This window comes from Stegostoma tigrinum, chromosome 4 (genome assembly GCF_030684315.1).
Source record: "Stegostoma tigrinum isolate sSteTig4 chromosome 4, sSteTig4.hap1, whole genome shotgun sequence".
In the NCBI taxonomy this organism is placed as follows: domain Eukaryota; kingdom Metazoa; phylum Chordata; class Chondrichthyes; order Orectolobiformes; family Stegostomatidae; genus Stegostoma; species Stegostoma tigrinum.
This window is the reverse complement of record NC_081357.1, coordinates 67,175,699-67,197,254: the sequence shown is the minus strand read 5'-3', so window position 1 is coordinate 67,197,254 and position 21,556 is coordinate 67,175,699. Positions and strand designations below refer to the sequence as shown.

The 21,556-nt window shown below is 41.1% G+C and overlaps 1 protein-coding gene across 8 annotated transcripts in view; it reads right to left on the bottom strand.

Moving 5' to 3' along the window:
* The window catches only part of LOC125452606 (nuclear receptor coactivator 7-like), a 113,793-nt gene that overhangs the window by 10,040 nt on the left and 82,197 nt on the right, over positions 1-21,556 (bottom strand). For 7 of the 8 annotated variants that reach the window (XM_048531237.2, XM_048531242.2, XM_048531239.2 and 4 more), the window contains one exon: positions 9,275-9,422. In XM_048531237.2, coding sequence (XP_048387194.1) covers positions 9,275-9,422 — 148 coding nt within the window. Of the gene's footprint in view, positions 1-9,274; positions 9,423-15,754; positions 15,851-21,556 lie in introns of those variants that run through there. The other variant, XM_048531244.1, reaches the window with a different exon arrangement.

The following is a 21,556-nucleotide window of genomic DNA, read 5'->3' as shown; positions in this document are numbered from 1 at the left end:
ATTAAGTGACTCAAGTAGGGCTTTAATCTTAGAGCATATACAAGTAGTTAATTGAGTGCAATTTAGCACTTGAAAGTGCAGTTTAGAATAGGTGCTGGAGTTAAGCACTTCAGGAGGGGAAGCGGAGGAAGAGAAAAAGAGGTGTTTCAATCCTTAACACTCAAGCAAGTGAGATGGGAAGGGTAAAAAAAATGCAGATCAAGAGGTCTACCTGGCCTGAGGCCAGTGCTAGACAACAGCATGAACCATAAGAAGGTGCAAGTGTGCTTGGTGAGTATTTCTAGTTATATAGTAAAAGGCGGGTCTTTAATCTGTATTTACATCTCTAGCCACTTTTTTCTACTCCCTTAAATATAGTTTAAGTCTAAGATTGATACTGGTGTAAATAAAATAATTACAATGAAAAGTAAAGAGCAGGGGAGCCTTCAATGGTAAAGACCAGTGATACCAGAGCAAATAATTATTAAATTAAATACAATGGTGATGACATGACACAACATGTATTACTACTGTAGTATGTGGGGGAGCTGCTGGGTACTAAAGTGATCAAGAACATGCAGATGTGTAGTTACTGCTTGTGGCCCAAACTTATTCCGACACAAGTCAAGCAGCTGATGTCTGAGCAGCAGAAATTACACAACATAGAAGGGGTGAGTTTAGGCAGCACAGTGACTCAGTGGTTAGCACTGCTGCCCCACAGCACAAAACCCAGGTTCAATTCCAGCCTCAGGGGACTGTGTAGAGTTTATACATTCACCCTGTGAATGCATGGGTGTCCTCTGGGTTTTCCTTCCACAGTCCAAAGATATATAATTTAGACGGATTGATCATGATAAATTGTTCATAGTGTCCAGGAACATGCAAGCTACATGGATTAGCCAATGGGAAAAGTGGGATACTCTTCACAGGGTTGGTGTAAACTCAATGGACTGAATGGCCTGCTTCCACACTGTAGAGATTCTATGATTCTATGAGCTACCTGGACACTTTGTTCAAAGCAGCAATGAGGTGTACCTGTAGGTGTTCCAGGTATAGGGACCCAGGGTATAGCATTTGACAAGCCTAGACACCTCCAACTATCCAACAGTTACAACATTCTTGCAGTCTGTATGAATGAGATCAGTGAGGATGAGCAAACTCACATGGCATCATGGTACATGGAGCCATTCCAATGAGGGGAAAAGAATATAAATGTTGCAGTAGGAGAAAATGGCAGTGTAAGTAAGGGGATAGATACTGTTTACTGCTGCAGTAAGCTGTCATTAGTCCACACATCATTTACTGTCATCAGTAAAGTAATTGAAGGTATCATCAACAGAGCAATCACTGCTCAGTAGCTCTATGTTTGGGTTTCATCATGCCACTCAGCTCCTGATCAATGAAATAGCTATATTCCAGAGGTGGCCATGAGAGTGACAGCCTCTGACATCAAGGTCCCACTTGACAAAGAGTAGCGTAAAGGAGCTTTTGCAAAACTGGACTCAACAGGAATCAAGGGAAAACTCTCCACTGGTTGGAGACATACATAGCACAAAGGAAGACGGCTGTGACTGTTGGAGACCCTTCATCTCAGCTCAAGGACATCTCTGCAATAGTTCCTCGGAGTAGTGTCCTTGGCTAAACCATCTCCATCAGTGATTTTCTCTCTGCAACATTTGAAAGAGGACTGGGGGAGCACATTTAATACAAGAGCTTTATTACACAAGGTGCTCACTCTACAAGAGAGCAAGCTGGACTAAGCTTTTTCCATCCAAAATGGCATTTGATGTCAATGACATGATGTGATCACACTTTTAAATTCACAATCCAACACACTAACATAAGTACACAACAACTTCCATTATAAAAGTCAGAAGTGGGATGCTTGCTGATGACTGCACAATGTTCAACACCATTCGCAACTCCTCAGATACTGAAGCACTCCATACCTACATACAGCAAGACCTGGGCAATATCCAGATTTGGAACAAGTGGTAAGCAAATTTACATCTCATAACTGCCAAACAATGACCACTTCCATCAAGACAGAATTTAACCATCACCCCTCGACACTCAAGGCACTAACATTGTTGAATTCCCCACATCTTGGGGGTTACCACTGACCAGAAACTGAATAGGAATAAATAGTGTGACTACAGGAAAAGACTATACACCAGAATTACTGGAGCAAGTAACTCAACTTCTGGTTCTCCAAAGCTTGTCCACTTCTATAAGGCATAAGTCAGGAATGTGATGGAATACTCAGCTTATCTTGACGAGTGCAGCTCCAACAGCACCCAAGAAACTTGCTGCTTTCCAAGACCATTCAGTCTGCCTGACAGGCACCACATCCAAAAACATTCACTCCCTTCATTATCAACAATATGGAGCATCTATAAAGGTGCATTGCAAAAAATCACCAAGGTTCCTTAGCCAGTTCTTTCTAAACACATGACCATTTGCATCTAGAAGGACAACAGCAGAAGAATTGAGGGAACACCACCACCTGCAAGATCCACTCCAAGCCAGTGACTGTCCTGACTTGGAAATATACCACTTTTTCTTCAGTGTCTCTGGGTCAAAATCCAGTAACGTGCTAATCGATGGCATTGAGAGTCTACCAACAGCAAATGGACTGTAGTGACTCAATAAGGCAGGTCATAACCACTTTATCAAGGGTAACTAGGGATAGGCAATAAATGCTGGCTCAGACAGTGAGAACCACATTCCATGAATGAACGAATGACAAAAAAAAATTTTAAAAAAAGACAAGCAACCAGCTGTGAGCCTTAACACCTGTCATTGAGAAAATGTTACTGCCACAATAAAAGATACAATACTGAACACTGAGGAATATATAACATAATCAAGCAGAGTCAACATGGTTTCACAAAGTGGAAATCATGCCTGACAAATTGATTATAATTCTTTGAGGTGGTAACAAGCAGGACAAGGAATTAACTTTTAGATTTTCAGAAGGTGTTTGATGAGGTACTGATGTGAGGCTACTTAATGAGATAGAGCCCATGGTGTTGGGGGTAGTATATTAGCATGGATAAAGGATTGGCTAACTAATAAAAGAGCAAGAGTTGGGATTAGAGGACATTTTCATGATAGCAATCTCGAATTAGTGAAGTGCCACAGGAATCAGTGTTTGGGCTATAATGATTTACAATGTATTTGAATGCATATTAAATCCAGGACCAGAGGACATAATCACAGAATGAGGGATATCCCATTACTAGTTCTGCCTACTAGTGGAAACAGCTTCTCCACTTCCACTCTATCTAGGCCTCCTCAGTATCCTATAGTTTCATGAAGTCTTCCAATGCAGTGAATTCAAAATGGAGGTCATATTTCATGGTCTGAAGTTGTTGAACTCAATGTTGAATCCAGAAGGATGTAAAGTGCCCAGTTGGAAAATGCTAATAACATTCAAGGTAGAGGTGTAAGATTATGAAACTTGTTATGGTATCAGGGAGGAAACAAAAAGCTGAAACTAACAAAAGTGATCATCAAAACTCATCCCTCAAACTTCCATGCTCTGCCCTTACTGTCTATAACTGAATGTATCATATATTTTACTCAAATTAGTGTCAACATGTTTTTTTGTTCTATGGGTATATTTCACCACCAAACATGCTGTAAGAATGGTGTCAACTAGATTTAATAGTAGCACTCTCATCTTGGAGTTACATGGTCATGGGTTCAAGGCCTCTGTAAAACTTTAACAAATAAAACTTAGGCTCATTGAGAAAATGTTACCTTGGACATCTTGACAATCTTTCAGTCAAGTTAACAAAACTGCTTGGCTCATCTATACATTAGATTGCACGGAAAAGAAGCAAAGAGGTTTTTGTGATGTCTTGATCAACTTATCTAGTCATTTATTTCTTTGACTTCGCTGTGTAAATTGAAAAAATTATTTCATAGGAGGCAAGCATCATTCATTACCCCACATTTATGGCCCATCTCTAATTGCAGATAGTGATGGTCAAAGTTTCCTTTTTGAACTGCTGCAGTACTTAGGGGTGTACGGTTACCCACAGAGTTGTCAGGAGGGGAGTTCCATTATTGAGCTGTCAACCATGAAACAACAGCAACATAATTTGAGGTCAAGATGTTGTGTGGTCTGGAGGGGAATTTGTGGATGGTGTTTGCTACTTCTAGGCTGTTGATTTACAAGATGACAGTTTGGGAGATTTTTTTGAGAGAGGTCTGTTAAATTGCTGCTGTGCATCATGAAATTGGGGTGTTAAAGGTAGAATTATTGTTAATCAAGTGGGTTATCTTGCACTGGATACGGTGGAGTGTCTCCATTGCTGCTGGTGTGCCCTCATCCAGACATGTGAAGATTTTACCATCTGGCGCCTAATCTGCACCTAGTAGATGGCAGAGATGGGGATTCCCTGGCATTTGTGTGCCACATATGTTACATGCCAGTTCAAGCAAGTAATATCCCAGAAAAAGCTGCAAATAAGGATCGTCCCTGAAATAGCTGAAATCTGAAATAGAAGGGAGGGAGGAAATCAAAACAATTATAATCACCTGATAAGTGAGACTTAACAACAGGAATGTTTAGTTCAGTTGACTGAATGGCTGGTTTGCGATGCAGAGTGTGGCCAGTAGTGCAGGTCCAATTCACTGAGGTCACCATGAAGACTCCCACCTACTCAACCTCACTCCTTGCCTAAGGCATGATGATCCTCAAGCTCACCACAAGTCATCTCTCATTAATGAGAGAACAACCCTATGGTCCCCTGGACCTTCAGCAACTATTAGTCAGCAAATAGTTGGAGCAAAAAGCTGATAGGATCCTGGATCCTAACAGACTTTGTCTTTGGGTCTCATAAAAAGTGGTTAGGTGAGATTAGTGAGGCGTTTGTTTTGATTTTCCAAAATTCCCTTAATTCAGGCAAAGTTTCATTGGATGAGAAGATAACGAATGTAATTCTTTTATTCAAAAAGGGAGAAAGAAAGCAGGAAGCTACAGGCTACTTAGTTTAACATGTGACATTGTCTGAAAGACAGACACTTTTTAAAGATGTTAAAACAGGGCACATGGAGAAATTCAACAGCAATTAAACAGAATCAACATGGTCTTGTGAAAGCAAAATAATGTTTAACTGATTTATTGGAGATCTTTGAGAAAGTAACAAGCTGTGAATAATATCAAACTGGTAAATACATTGCATTTCAATTTTTATGTGCTTTTAATAAGGTGCCACACCAAAAATTACCTGTGAAAATAAAAACTCTTTGTCTGCTCCCTTTGCCTTTTGCTCTGAGCATCCTTACGATCTCTCATTTATTTCTCCTCATCCTTTGTCAACTGACTTAAGCTTTTAACATTAGCTGTGGACATTTATTATAATAATTTTCGAAATCCTTAAAAAGGACACTGAAGAAAATGTCTGTGATATTTGCTGTGTTTTGTTCATGAATATAAATATTTTCAAATTTAAAACGAGGATAGTGTTGGGAATGAAATTTACAATTTGCTCCATCAAGCCAAACTGTGCCACAAATAGCAACTACACGAAAGTGTATGTAACAAAATATAATGACAAATAATGACAAATTTCACTGGCAATAATCAAACAGAGATTTGGCCAAAAAAAAAGAAGAATGATTATCCTCTAATGTATAGTCAAACCCATCTTCTCTAATTTATATTAGTATTAATAACTTTCTGCTAATTGCCAACCTAATGCATCTACTCTGTTTCATTTGTCTATCATCTAATGATTGCATTAATTGTGGATTCCTGTACGTTTTTTCTGTCAAGTCACCAACCTCTGGGTAATGAGCCTGGCCAGGTGTTAGATTTGGAAGTAGGTGAGCACTTTGGTGATAGCGATCACAATTCTGTTATGTTTACTTTAGTGATGGAAAGGGATAGGTGCATACCACTGGGCAAGAGTTATAGCTGGGGGAAAGGCAATTACGATGAGATTAGGCAAGATTTAGGGAGCATAGGATGGGGAAGGAAACTGCAGGGGGTGGGCACATTAGAAATGTGGAGCTTATTCAAGGAAAAGCTCCTGTGTGTCCTAGATAAGTATGTACCTGTCAGGCAGGGAGGAAGCTGTAGAGTGCGGGAGCCGTGGTTTACGAAGGAGGTGGAATCTCTGGTCAAGAGGAAGAAGGCGGCTAATGTTAGGATGAGATGTGAAGGCTCAGTTAGGGGACTTGAGGGCTACAAGGTAGCCAGGAAAGACCTAAAGAGAGAGCTCAGAAGAGCCAGGAGGAGACATGAGAAGTTGATGGCGGATAGGATCAGGGTAAACCCTAAGGCTTTCTATAGGTATTTAAGGAATAAAAGAATGATGAAAGTAAGATTAGGCCCAATCAAGGATAGTAGTGGTAAGTTGTGTGTGGAGTCAGATGAGATAGGGGAAGTGCTAAATGAATATTTTTCAACAGTATTCACTCTAGAAAACGACAATGTTGTCGAGGAGAATACTGAGGTACAGGCTACTAGACGAGTTGGGATTGAGGTTCACAAGGAAGAGGTATTAGAAATCCTACAGAGTGTGAAGATAGATAAGTCCCCTGGGCCGGATGGGGTTTATCCTCGGATCCTCTGGGAAGCCAGGGAGGAGATTGCCAAGCCTTTGGCATTGAAATTTAACTCGTCATTGTTTACAGGAGTAGTGCCAGATGACTGGAGGATAGCAAATGTGGTTCCCCTGTTCAAGAAGGGGAGTAGAGACAACCCTGGTAATTATAGACCAGTGAGCCTTACCTCAGTTGTTGGTAAAGTGTTGGAAAAGGTTATAAGGGATAGGATTTATAATCATCTAGAAAAGAATAAATTGATTAGGGATAGTCAGCACGGTTTTGTGAAGGGAGGGTCGTGCCTCACAAACCTTATTGAGTTCTTTGAGAAGGTGACCAAACTGGTTGATGTGGTGTATATGGATTTCAGCAAGGCGTTCGATAAGGTTCCCCACAATAGGCTATTGTACAAAATGCGGAGGAATGGAATTGTGGGAGATATAGCAGTTTGGATCGGAAATTGGCTTGCTGAAAGAAGACAGAGGGTGGTCGTTGATGGGAAATCTTCATCCTGGAGAGCAGTTACTAGTGGTGTACCGCAAGGGTCAGTGTTGGGTCCACTGTTGTTTGTCATTTATAAAAATGATCTGGATGAAGGCATAGAAGGATGGGTTAGTAAATTTGCAGATGACACTAAGGTCGGTGGAGTTGTAGATAGTGACGAAGGATGCTATAGGTTGCAGAGAGACATAGATAAGTTGCAGAGCTGGGCTGAGAGGTGGCAAATGGAGTTTAATGCAGACAAGTGTGAGGTGATGCACTTTGGTAGGAGTAACTGGAAAGCAAAGTACAGGGCTAATGGTAAGATTCTTTGTAGTGTAGATGAGCAGAGAGATCTCGGTGTCCATGTACACAGATCCTTGAAAGTTGCCACCCAGGTTGACAGGGCTGTTAAGAAGGCATACAGTGTTTTAGCTTTTATTAATAGAGGGATCGAGTTCCAGAACCAGGAGGTTATGGTGAAGCTGCACAAAACTCTGGTGAAGCCGCACTTGGAGTATTGTGTACAGTTCTGGTCACCGCATTATAAGGAGGATGTGGAAGCTTTGGAAAGGGTGCAGAGGAGATTTACTAGGATGTTGCCTGGTATGGAGGGAAGGTCTTACGAGGAAAGGCTGAGGGACTTGAGGCTGTTTTCATTAGAGAGAAGAAGGTTGAGAGGTGACTTAATTGAAACATATAAAATAATCAGGGGGTTAGATAGGGTGGATAGGGAGACCCTTTTTCCTAGGATGGTGACGGCGAGCACGAGGGGGCATAGCTTTAAAATTGAGGGGTGAAAGATATAGGACAGATGTCAGAGGTAGTTTCTTTACTCAGAGAGTAGTAAGGGAATGGAACACTTTGCCTGCAACGGTAGTAGATTCACCAACTTTGGGTTCATTTAAGGCGTCATTGGATAAGCATATGGACGTACATGGAATAGTGTAGGTTAGATGGGCTTGAGATCGGTATGACAGGTTGGCACAACAGAGGGCCGAAGGGCCTGTACTGTGCTGTAATGTTCTATCTATCTATGCCCAAAATTGAACCACTTCTTTTACAAACCACTGCTGCTTTCAAATTAATTTTCTTATGATTTCAATCCCACAATTCTTTGGGAATACCACTAAAAACAATGAATAAAAGATTTCACCAGCTTGATTTGGTCTGCATTACAGTCATATCTACTAGATGGTATTGATTTTTTTTGTTTTATTTTGGATATGCGCTTCTCAGCTAAAATAAAGATGAATGCTGTTTGAAAGTTAAACGGTGCTTTCCTTACAAAAAGTATAGTGATAGAACACTTGTTTTTTTAACAGGATAACTAGGCAACTGTAGTGCTACTTTTAAAAGAAAACAACTTTACAGCCTGCAGATGTTAACAATTGTTTGATTAGATTATTCTATCTGCAGTTGTAGAGAAGTTGACAATTTGTCTATCCAAACATGAACCGAGCTGGATAGCTGAGAATGAAAACTCACATACTCATTTCTATATGTAGGAACTTGTCTTCAACCAGAATTATTCTATTTCTGGCAGTGATTTACTCAATTTCAAAAAGATATCTCCTAAATAGTATACCTTGTTAAAATACCTAAACCCCAGTACAATGTAAACCATGAAAACAAAAAAAATTAGAGGATGTAAAACTAACCATACAGAATTTCATCTGCCATTAGCCTAACAAAAAGCTAAGCTGAGCATGTTTCATCTCTCAATATTACATAACACATCGATCTATTTCAGGCAATGTTGGACTCTACACAATAAAATAGCTACTCCTAAAATCTACAGCAAATATAAAACCCTTACTTATTCCTTAAAAGTGACTTGTTCAAATAGGTCAATAAAGATACACCTTTCTATGAGTTCAACAATAACTCTGCCATGACAAATTCAGTTCTCGTCATATTCTGACTCTTTACTGAAATTCAGTCTTAACAGCCCATAATTAGGCACTTAAAGAAAGTTCCATGTTCTCTATGTTCCATTATTGGTATTTTAACCACAAAATTATACTAAAATGCGAGTAACCATAAAACTTTTACAGTGAAGAAAGCAACTGTAAAACATAGGACAGAAAAATTATTTGATATTGTTTCAATGCACATACCTTGGTAGTTACCGTGCACAGCATATATCAGATTTCCAGTGGCAAGGATTTTTAAAAAATTATAAACTGAAAAAGGAAACCTTGCAAGAATTGACATTTAGAAATTTGAAACACATTTATCCAATATAGCCTACCTCCCAACTTTTAGGAATTGGGTCACTGAAGAAATTGTCAATCATTTCCAGTTCATCCTTCTCTACCACCACAAATCCCTGGTCTTTGGCATCTTTCCCATATACTTCTGGTGACCACTGAACAAAGAATGCGTACAGGTGATCTACCCTGGATGGTAGAAGGAAGGGGAAAATTCTGTTAAGATAGGTTACAGTAACTATGCAGACCTTGGATATACATAACATGCTATTTAATTATCTGCGACTTCAATTAAGTTATCTCAACTGCATAATCTGAGAAATTGAACATTTGTACAAACTTGTAAATACATTTAACAGAACACAACAGAATTATAATAACTATTCACACAGCAAGTGTTACACTGGCTGCAGATACAGGTGGAAGAGTCAAAGAGAAATTACAGTGGCCCTGATCCCAACAGGAAAACTATTGGAGAAAATAGTGAAAAAGGAAATGAATCTCCATTTAGAGATGCAAGGATTGATTGGGATAGTCAGTAGTTTTGCCAGAGGGAGGTCATGCCTCACAAATGTGATGGAATTTTGAGGAGGTGACCAAGTGTTTGGATGAGAGTGGAGCAGTTAATGTAGTTTATATGGATTTCAGCAAGGCTTTTACCAAGGCCCATATGGGAGACTGATAACGAAAGTAAAAGCCCAGGGGATCCAGGATAACTTGACAAGATGGATCTAAAATGAGTTTAGTGACAAAAGATACAGAGTAGTGATAGAAAGCGGTTGACTGAAGCCCAGTATACAGTGGTGTCCCATTATGCTGGTCACCTTTATTGTTTGTGATATTCATAAATGATGTAAGAAAGAATGCGGGAGGGATGGTATGTAATTTGTGGATGACACAAAGATTGGCCGGGTTGTTGACATTGAAGAGAAAGGCATTCGGTTACAGGAGACTATGAACAAATTGGTTATGAGTGGCAGATGGAATTTAACCCTAGTAAGTGAGAAGTGATGCATTTTGGAAGGAGGAACAAGATAAGGGAGTACACAATGAATGGAAAAAAAACCTATGAAGCTCAGAGGAACAAGAGGGATTATCATAAAATCCCTACATCGTGGAAGCAGGCTGTTCAGGCCATGAAGTTCAGGCCATGAAGTCCACACCAAAAGTCCCACCCAGACCTAACATCCCCTACCCTATCCCTGTAACTCCACATTTCCCATGGCTAATTCACCTAGCCTCACATCCCTGGACACTATGGGCAACTTAGCATGGCCAATTCACCTAGTCTGCACATCTGTGGACAATGGGAGGAAATGGGAGCACCTAGAGGAAACCCACACAGGGGAGAATGCGCACACTTCACACAGACATTCACCCGAGGGTGGAATCAAACGCAGGATCCTGGCGCGATAAGGCAACAGTGTCGACCAATCAGCCACCATGCTGCCCCCTAAGTCTTAAGGTGCTTGACAACAGATCCCCAAAGATGGCAGGACAGGTTAATACGGCAGTTAAGAAGGCAAATAAGACACATGTCTTTATCAGTCATTACATAGATTTTGAAAGCAGGGAGATCATGTCGGAACGGTACAGACCTTTGGTTAGGCCACAGATTAAGTACTGTGTGCAGTTCTGGTCACCACACTACGGGAAGGATCTGACTGTACTGGAAGGGGTGCAAGGAGTTCGCCAGGATGTTGCTGGGGATGGAGCATTTCGGCTACAAACGGAAAATGGATATGAGATCGTTTTCAATGGAGTACAGATGGTTGGGGGTACCTGATTGAGGTGTATAAGAGGTGGGGCATGGACAAGGGGAATAGACAGTGTCTACTCCCCTGAGTCAAAGGACCAATAAAAATGGAGCATAATTTTCAAGTAAAAGAAAGGAGGCTTAAATGGCATTTGAGGAAAAGACCGTTTTCAGCCAGAGGGTGGTAAGGGCTTGGAGTGCATCGCCTGAGAGAGAAATTGAGATGGGAAACCTCACAATCTTTAAAGAGTACTTGGACAAGCACTTGAAGCGTCATTACATTTCAAGGCCATGAGCCGAGTGCAGATAGTAGTGGACTTTTGGCCTTGATGGGCAGAAAGGCCTCTTCTGTATTGATGATTCAGAGTCAATGAGACTCGGGTAAAACAGACAGAGGGGTCAGGTGCTGCCAATATTATGCAAAAGGCGGCATTATCTTGCATACATATAAAATGTTTAGTCCGGTCATTTCATTTTAAAAATCTGTACATAACATCTAGCAAAAATGAACGACTATCAAGCGACCAAAATAATGAGAAAATACAATTTAAAACAAACCTGAGCTTTTAAAAAAGTAAACAAAAATTCTGACACACTATGAACAATTAGCCACAGTGGCATGAAAATGCCCACATAGTTTAACAGAATACAAAGAAAGATACACCAAGTATGAATCAGTGATAATGGGAACTGCAGATGCTGGGGAATCCAAGATAACAAAGTGTGGAGCTGGATGAACACAGTAGGCCCAGCAGCATCCCAGGAGCACAAAAGCTGACGTTTCGGGTCTAGGCCCTTCATCAGAGAGGGGGATGGGGTGAGGGTTCTGGAATAAATAGGGAGAGAGGGGAAGGTGGACCGAAGATGGAGAGAAAAGATGATAGGCGGAGACGAGAGTATAGGTGGGGAGGTAGGGAGGGGATAGGTCAGTCCAGGGAAGACGGACAGGTCAAGGAGGTGGGATGAGGTTAGTAGGTAGGAGATGGAGGTGCGGCTTGGGGTGGGAGGAAGGGATGGGTGAGAGGAAGAACAGGTTAGGGAGGCAGAGACAGGTTGGACTGGTTTTGTGGGTGGAGGGGAAGAGCTGGGCTGGTTGTGTGGTGCAGTGGGGGGAGGGGACGAACTGGGCTGGTTTTGGGATGCGGTGGGGGAAGGGGAGATTTTGAAGCTGGTGAAATCCACATTGATACCATTGGGCTGCAGGGTTCCCAAGCGGAATATGAGTTGCTGTTCCTGCAACCTTCGGGTGGCATCATTGTGGCACTGCAGGAGGCCCATGATGGACATGTCATCTAAAGAATGCGAGGGGGAGTGGAAATGGTTTGCGACTGGGAGGTGCAGTTGTTTACGGCGAACCGAGCAGAGGTGTTCTGCAAAGCAGTCCCCAAGCCTCCGCTTGGTTTCCCCAATGTAGAGGAAGCCACACCGGGTACAGTGGATGCAGTATACCACATTGGCAGATGTGCAGGTGAACCTCTGCTTAATGTGGAAAGTCATCTTGGGGCCTGGGACAGGGGTGAGGAAGGAGGTGTGGGGGCAAGTGTAGCATTTCCTGCGGTTGCAGGGGAAGGTGCCGGGTGTGGTGGGGTTGGAGGGCAGTGTGGAGTGAACAAGGGGGTCACAGAGAGAGTGGTCTCTCCGGAAAGCAGACAGGGGTCGGGATGGAAAAATGTCTTGGGTGGTGGGGTCGGATTGTAGATGGCAGAAGTGTCGGAGGATGCTGCGTTGTATCCGGAGGTTAGTGGGGTGGTGTGTGAGAACGAGGGGGATCCTCTTTGGGCGGTTGTGATGGGGGCGGGGTGTGAGGGATGTGTTGCGGGAAATGCGGGAGACGCGGTCAAGGGCATTCTCGACCACTGTGGGGGGAAAGCTGCGGTCCTTGAAGAACTTGGACATCTGGGATGTGCGGGAGTGGAATGCCTCATCGTGGGAGCAGATGCGGCGGAGGCGCAATGGTATCAATGTGGACTTCACCAGCTTCAAAATCTCCCCTTCTCCCACCGTATCCCAAAACCAGCCCAGTTCGTCCCCTCCCCCCACTGCACCACACAACCAGCCCAGCTCTTCCCCTCCACCCACTGCATCCCAAAACCAGTCCAACCTCTCTCTGCCTCCATAACCTGTTCTTCCTCTCACCCATCCCTTCCTCCCACCCCAAGCCACACCTCCATCTCCTACCTACTAACCTCATCCCACCTCCTTGACCTGTCCGTCTTCCCTGGACTGACCTATCCCCTCCCTACCTCCCTACCTATACTCTCCTCTCCGCCTATCTTCTTTTCTCTCCATCTTCGGTCCGCCTCCCCCTCTCTCCCTATTTATTCCAGAACCCTCACCCCATCCCCCTCTCTGATGAAGGGTCTCGGCCCGAAACGTCAGCTTTTGTGCTCCTGGGATGCTGCTGGGCCTGCTGTGTTCATCCAGCCTCACGTTTTATTACCAAGTATCAATCAGATGGTTTTCTGCTTGCAAGCATACCTGTTATATTTCCATACCAAGTAATTATTCATGTACAAACAGTTGTGAATAAAAATAAATATAGAGGTCAAGAAAATAGAAACACAGAAATTAGATGAAGGAATAGGCCATTCAGCCCTTGGAGCCTGCTCTGCCTTTCAATATGATCAAGGTGAATCATCCAATTTGCACCCTATTGCTGCTTTCTCCCCAAACTGTTTGATCCCTTTACCCTCAAGAAATATGTCTAACTCATTCTTGAAAATATTTATGTTTTGGTTTCAATAATTTCCTGTGGCAAAGAATAACAAAGGCTCACCACGCTGTGGGTGAAGATATTTCTCCTTATTTCAATCCTAAATGGACTCCCCACATATCCTTAGGGAAACTGTGAACTCTGATTCCAGACACACCGTTCATCAGGAATACCCTTCTTGTGTTTACCCTTTCTGGAACTCACAGGTATAATGACAAATAAAAAAAAAGTACAATTTGAATTCCAGCACTGCAAACAGAATTGTGACACATAATTTGTTCGAAATATTGCCCTTTAGTGCCTTTCATTGCAGGTGGACTGAGTAAGAAAACTCTTGTTTCTGCCCATCTGCATACTTTCAAACTACATTCTGCAGCTTAATGTCATGAACAGGATGCTTATACCTTCTTTCCTACAAAAAATATTTAAGGTTTTCTTTTTGCCATTTGTTTCTAATTACCAGCTGTTAGACTAATGTAACTGAAGCAGAATTTGACTGAAGGAAGATACTCAGAAACACACAATCTAACCAGTAAACTGAACAAAAATAAGCCAAAAGCACGATCCACTGACAAACGTCTGATTTTTTTTAAACAGCTGCATTATAAAGCAGAGACCCCGAGTCATTTTTCGTTAAGATACTGTACATGCCTCATTATGTACAGCATATTTTACCTAAGTTTGACAAAAACAAACACTGAAATGTATGATGCTTATGATCTCAATTCCTTTTGCTACAGGCCTGGAAAAGGAACTTGTTTCACACTTAAAATGAAATCAAAAGCGACAGCCAGCCAATTTGGTAGCCAGGTTCTGAATGAACATTTTCTTAAGTCAGTACTCAATGTCTAGCTCGCAGTTCTATTTAATTAACAGTAGTCATATATTGCTACCAAAAAAAGAAACTGCTGGAGAAACTAAGTTTGGCCACATCTGTGGAAATATTAACTATGCTTTCTCTCCACAGATGCTGTCAGAACTCCCGAGTTTCTCCAGCAATTTTTCTTATTGTTTCAGATTTCCGGCATTTGTTGTTCCTTGTTTTAATCACAATATTTCTGTTTGGTCATTACAGTGGATAATGAAACTCTTCTAACATTATTCCATTTCCTAAAAGAAGAGCTAAAGCATGTTCTTCCACTGCAAACCTTATAAAAATGTAAAATTTCAACATTGGGATTAATTTCATGGAGGAGGCTGAATTACCTTTCAACTGCTCCCTACATTTCTTGTATTTCTATGGCCCACCTGCAACTCAGACCCTCCTTGTCACTATTTGCACTTTGTCACATGTGTCAGTCCACTTTTGCACATCACACATCTCAAAGCTGCCTTTAAAAAATAATGATGGATCAGTATATTCAGACATCAGAAAGAGGAGAACAGCAGCACAGAAGCACATGTGATAGTGAGAAAAGGGATGGGAACCCCCTTTCCAACCATTTTGCTGAAATAATATTTCCAAAGAACAGTATAGGAATAAATTTAATTTCTAGCTTTTTGGTACAACATATTGCATTCTTTAGCTGAACTGTGGTATACTGTCAGTTCAAATGTAGAGTGTGGATGAAAACTGACTCCGCCAGATTACTGAAAATGTTCATCTTTGAAAATGTGCCACGTAGTGGCTTTGATGGTGTGAGAAATGAGACAATTTCATCCACTTTCTCCCAATATTTAAAATACTCAGAAGGAAGTGGGTGTTTTATCATCCTGCATGCAGACAATATGAATCAACTAAAATAGCAAAAATCTGATTTTGGCTGCAGCACTTTACAACTATTCAACAACCAGCAATGTGACATAATTCATTTTATTCATATAAACAGATTGAAATTCTCAACCAATCTTTTTCAACAAGTGTAAATGTGAACAATTAAACAAGCATTACAAATATAACTGAGTGCTTAAAATTTTAGATAACAAGGTGTAGAGCTGGATGAACACAGCTTAAAATTTTAGTTGTTTAAAACTCCCAATTAATTAGTTTTGAAATTTAATTTTGAAATTATTAGAATTAGTTTTGAAACAATGATTAAAATAGATACTTACTCTCTGACACTATAACCAAGGCCCATTTTAGAATTACAACAGAAAAATATGTAGAGCACTGGAAAGTTTTTGCGTTTTGGTGCAGCTGTGTTGAGTTCAAATTCAGCATGAAACTTAAAGCTATGTTCACAATTTAATTTAATGATGTTAACCTGTTTAGCTAACTCTTGAATCACCGCCAATGCAATCATCTTTCATCAGGGAAGTACGTGGATCCTTTAGAAGTTGCTTATTAATCAAAGTAGCCTGCCAATGTTCTGAACATCGTACAACCTTGACAAATCTACACAATTGGTCTGACTTCAAGCACGTATTTTGCAAACCATAAGCTTGTACGTTTATCTGAGGGCTGCTCCAAATATCATCAAAGCAAATCATTCTTAGATTTTTCCCAACTCCACTAAAATTACACTCTGTAAACCTATTTTTTGATTAGCCATGTAAGTGTGCAATTTAAAAAAACCTGACATACGAACATTTCCTATACTTATGAACAGCTACTTAATATTCTGTTGTATTCAGTTCTGATTTATGTACAAATGGGCTTGCGAACAGACATAAGAACGGAACCCGTTCATAACCCGGGAACTGCCTGTAATAAATTCCAGTATTTTTCCAATGATATGTTAGGCTAACTGGCTTATATTTCCCCATTTCTGTCATTCTTTTTTCCTGATCAGGGCTGTAATATTTTGCATTTCCCAGTCCTCTCAGACCTTCCCAGTTTAATTGAGATAAATGTGAACTGTTGCATTTTAGTAAGGCAAACTAGTGCAGAATGAAAAGATAACAAGGTGTAGAGCTGGATGAACACAGCAGGCCAGGCAGCATCAGAGAAGAAGGAAAGCTGACATTTTGGCTCTGGGTGGGTACATGAACAGGAATGGTTTAAGAGGGATATGGTCCAAACGCTGGCAAATGGGAGTAGACCAGTTCAGGACATCTGGTTGCCACGGATGAGTTCGACCAAGGGGCTGTTTCTGTGTTATTCTATGATGTCTTACAATCTGGGCAAGCAGTTAAGATGTCAGGGCATAGTAGACAGTGGACAAAGCGCAGGTAAATGGGATTTGTGTAGTTGGTAGCAATAGACATGGTACACCGGAGAGCTTGCTTCTGTGCTGATTGACTATGACACGCTGATTCATTCTAAACCCTTCAACCACTTCAAGTACTCAGTTTCTATTTCATCCATTGACATATTGAACCTGGGTATTTGACCAAGGTCAGTGTACTACAGATCATATCACTTTAGCTTGCATAATGTCCTATTTCCAATTACAGTCATTCACAGTCATAGAGTCATACAGCACAGAAACGGACAGTCCAAATCATTCGTGCCAACCAGGTTTCCCAATCTAAACTAGTCTCGCTTGCTTCCATTCAGCCCATATTCCTCTAAACCTTTCCTATTCATGTATCTATCCAAATATTGTCACTGTACTTGCATCGACCACTTCCACTGGCAGTTCGTTCCGTATATGCACCACCCTCTGAGAAAAAGTTGCCCCTCGGGTCTTTTTAAAATGTTTCCCCTCTCACCTTAAAAGTATGATGTGGAGATGCTGGTGTTGGATTGGGGTGGACACAGTCAGTGGTCATATAACACCATGTTATGGTCCAACAGGTTTATTTGAAATAAGCTTTTTCAGTGCTGCTCCTTTGTCACGTGAAGTCCTGATGAAGGAGCAGCGCTTCTAAAGCTTGTCATTTCAAATAAACCTCTTGGACTATAACCTGATGTTGTGTGACTTCTGACATTAAAAATATGTCCCCTAGTTTTGAACTCACCCAGCCCAGAGAATAGACCTTTGTTATTCACCTTATCTATGTCCTTCCAGCACGTCCAGCTCATCTGGTAAATTTTTGCTGAACCCTCTCCAATTTTAATAACAGCCATCTTACAGCAGAGCAACCAGTATTCCAAAAGTGGTCTCATCAACATCCTGTACAACCATAGTTGGTTTGCTCGCTGAGCTGGTTCATTAGTTCATAGATGTTTCATTACCCTGCTGGGTAACATCATTGGTGCAGTCTCCGAATAAGCACTACTGTGTTATCCTGCCTGGTATTTAAACTCTGGGGTCTGTTGGAATTGATTACCTCATTTCTGATTTTCTGTCACAGTGGTGTGATATATAGGGTCAATGTGTTTGTTGATGGCCTTCGAGGTGGAGAACCAGGCCACTACGAATTCACTTGCTTGTCTCTGTTTGGCCTGTTCTGGGAACCTGGTGCTGTTCCAATCAAACTGATGATTCTCCTTATCCGTGTGAATGGAGATGAGGGAGTATTGGTCGAGTCTTTTTGATGTTAGTTGGTGTTCATGTACCCTTGTGGCCAATTTTCTTCTTGTGTGTCCAATGTAATGTTTGTCGCAGTCCTTGCTTGGGATTTTGTATATTACATTGATTCTGTTCATAGTGCGTAAGAGGTCTTTGGTTAGAGTTAGCAGTTGGCGTAGGATTGACATGGGTTTGTGAGCTATGTGAAGTATGGCAGCATGATGAGTATGTTAGGGCGTGTAGCGTCTTCTTGTTGTTGTTATCATGTGTGATAGGCATCATTGGACCCAGTTGTTAGAGTGTCCGTGGTCCTTAAATACTTGGTGGAGGTACTCTTCTTCTTTTGGGCGAATTCAAATGTGTTAACAACTTTTAATATAACTCCATAAATCATGTCTACTAATCCATTAGCCCACGAATTTGTGGTTATAATACTAACTGCAGATTCCCATGTACTAGCCAGCCCCCAATGAAACTAATTCAGGGGTTCGCTACCGCATCAGATTACAACCACTTCAATTTGCGGTTACACCCCACTTGAAAGTGCACTCATGCATAATACGCTATGTAAACAACACCATTTAAACAAGACGGGCATTTCATTCAAAGGTGCAGTCAGGCGCGATGGCTAACAAAGCTGCACAGACACTACAGGATGGAACCTTTTTGCACCCCCACGCCAAAAATAATGTTATCTGATATTAAAATCTAACTGAATAGTTGCTATTACCAAGTTGTTTATCTTCTCCCTCCAGCTGGAGTAACTCCAAATATCAGTCAAAGGTGATAATTGGAAAGCCCTGCAGACTTTTGTTGGCTATTATGTAGCTAGGTACCTGTCCCAAGTTTTCATTCAACATGTATATAAAACTTTACCCCACTAATAGAACTATCAAATGTTATGCAGTGTATGTAAGCAACCTCTAACTTACTAATAAAAATAAATAAACAAGCCTAACACCTTGTGAACTATACAAGGACACTCTAATCTCATTAAAATAACCATTAACACCCAACAATAACCAGCAACATTTAGCACTTGTTTAAACCATCTCTGATTTCCTGCAAAACAGTTTTTGTACACAATGTCGACTGTTTTAACATGCAGCTGTTAGAATGTTAATGTATGCTTGAATTCTATATAAAATGGCTGCTTTTGAGCTATGATTTTGGGGAATTCTATTTCCCTTTACACTGTGCTGTTGTGAATGTGCAATAAAGGTGAGTGCCACTCACTGATCCTGGTCGTCTGGTACTTTGAACACGATCTCATAGTTGCTACAGTGTGTTGTGGCTCATTTAAGTAGTGTTTTCACGCAACTTTGTTTGTAGGTGTTGAGGTGGTTACTGTTGAAATTCAGTATTTGGTCAGTGTGTGTGGCTTTTCTGTGTATCTTCATGAAGAATTCCCCATTGGCCCTGCGTTCTACCATGACATCCAGGAATAGGGGCTGTTCATTCTTTTCCTCTTCCCTGGTGAATTTGATGCCAGTGAGAGTGTTGTTTATTAGTTGGTGTGTCTCCTCTAGTTTGGTCAGTTTGATGATGACGAAAGTGTTGACCATGTATTGGATCCATAGTTTGGGTTGGATCTGCAGGAGGGCCACGCTTTCCAATCTCTGCATCATTGCGTCTGCTATTAGTTCAGAGATAGGTGACCCCATGGGTGTCCTGTTGATCTGTTTGTAGATTTGTCCATTAAAAGTAAAGTGGGTCATGAGACATAGGTCCAGAAGTCTCAGCATGGTGTCTGCGGAGATGGCAGAAAAACACAACAGTGCTTCATTGGAGGCTGCACTGATGACATTACCCAGCAGGGTAATGAAATGTCTGTGAACTAACAAACCAGCTCAGCACACCAACTAACAACAGCAGCCACAACCTGAGCTACAGATCTAGTCAAGAACCTGAGAGTCCGGTACAACCTCAACTCCTGTACTCAAATGAAGGCAAGGATGCTAAATGCCTTCTTAACCGCTCTGTCTACCTGTGGTGCAACTTTCAAAGAACTATGTACCTGGGCGTCCCTACGATTAACTGTCTAAGTCCTGCTTGCTTGTTTTACCAAAATGCAATATCACATATTTATCCAAATTAAACTGAGGAAGGGTCACTGGACCCGAAATGTTAACTCTGGTTTCTCCTCCACAGATGCTGCCAGACCTGCTAAGCTTTTCCAGCAACTTTGTTTTTGTAAACTCTATCTGCGTCTCCTCAGCTCATTGGCCCAAATGATCCAGATCCCTTTGTGATCTTCACTGTCCACTATACCACCCACAAACTTATTAATCACGCTTTCTAATTTCTCATCCAAATCATTTACTTAAGTTACAAACGTAAGTGGAACCAGCACCAATCTCTGCTGAATACTGCCCGTCACAGGCCTCCAATCTGAAAAACCCTCCATCATAACGCTCTGTCTCCTACCATAAAGCCAATTTTGTATCCAAATGGCAACTCTCCTTGAATCCCATGTGGTCTAACTTTACTAACCAGTGTACTATGCAGAACCTTGGCAAAGGCTTTACATAAACAAGGTCTACCACTCTGCCCTCAAGCTTTTTGGTTACATCCTCAAAAACCTCAATCAAGATTGTGAAACACAATATCCCACACTCAAAGCCATGCTGACTCTCCCTAATCAGTCCTTGCCTCTCCAAATGCATGTAAAATCATGTCCCGCAGAATCCCATCCAACAACTTATCCATCACTGATGTCAAATTCACAGGTTTATGGTTCCCAGGATTCTGCTTTCAGCTTGCTTAAATAACGGCTAAACATTAGACACCCTCCAGTCCTCCAGCACCTCACGCATGGTTGTAGATGATACAAATATCTCTACTAGGTCATTCTAAAAATTTACAAACATTTCTCAGCAGCAGAGTTGATTTTATGAAGCAACATATCACATTATTTTTAGGTAACACTACTGAATTGACTTCCAGAGGAGCTAACTGAAAGTATAATCAATTCTTACCAGAAGAACTTCAAAAAACGATATGCAGCATTGGAGAAACGTTAATGGTTCACATTACTTTAAATTTAAACAACTAGTCAATAATAATGCGCTTCTGTAGTAAGTAGCTTAGCTAACCCATCCACCAAATAATTTATTTTCTCAGTAAATATAAGTTGATAAATACATATCCAAAGTCTTCAAGAAAAATTGTAGCATTTTATTAACTCAAAATAGCTTATTGTTCTTAAACAGTCATGAAAAGGTCAAAGTCAACTGTCAAAAATATTCACAGATTACTATCTTCAGTTTTTCAGAGTGTCACTTGGAAGCCTACCAGTACCATTGACTGTTGTAAAGGTTAGAAAATAAAGTGCAGGTACAATTACTGTTGAATTGCTGGATTAGTGGATTGAAGAGTTAGGAAGTGGAGGAGCAAGAAACAGAAGCACAGACAATAAAAATGTATGATAAATTCTCCACACATCATCTCTAGTTAGCCTTGTGTAACCCAGAACAAGTATTCAAATAATACAGACATAATCAGGGTAAATAAGTGC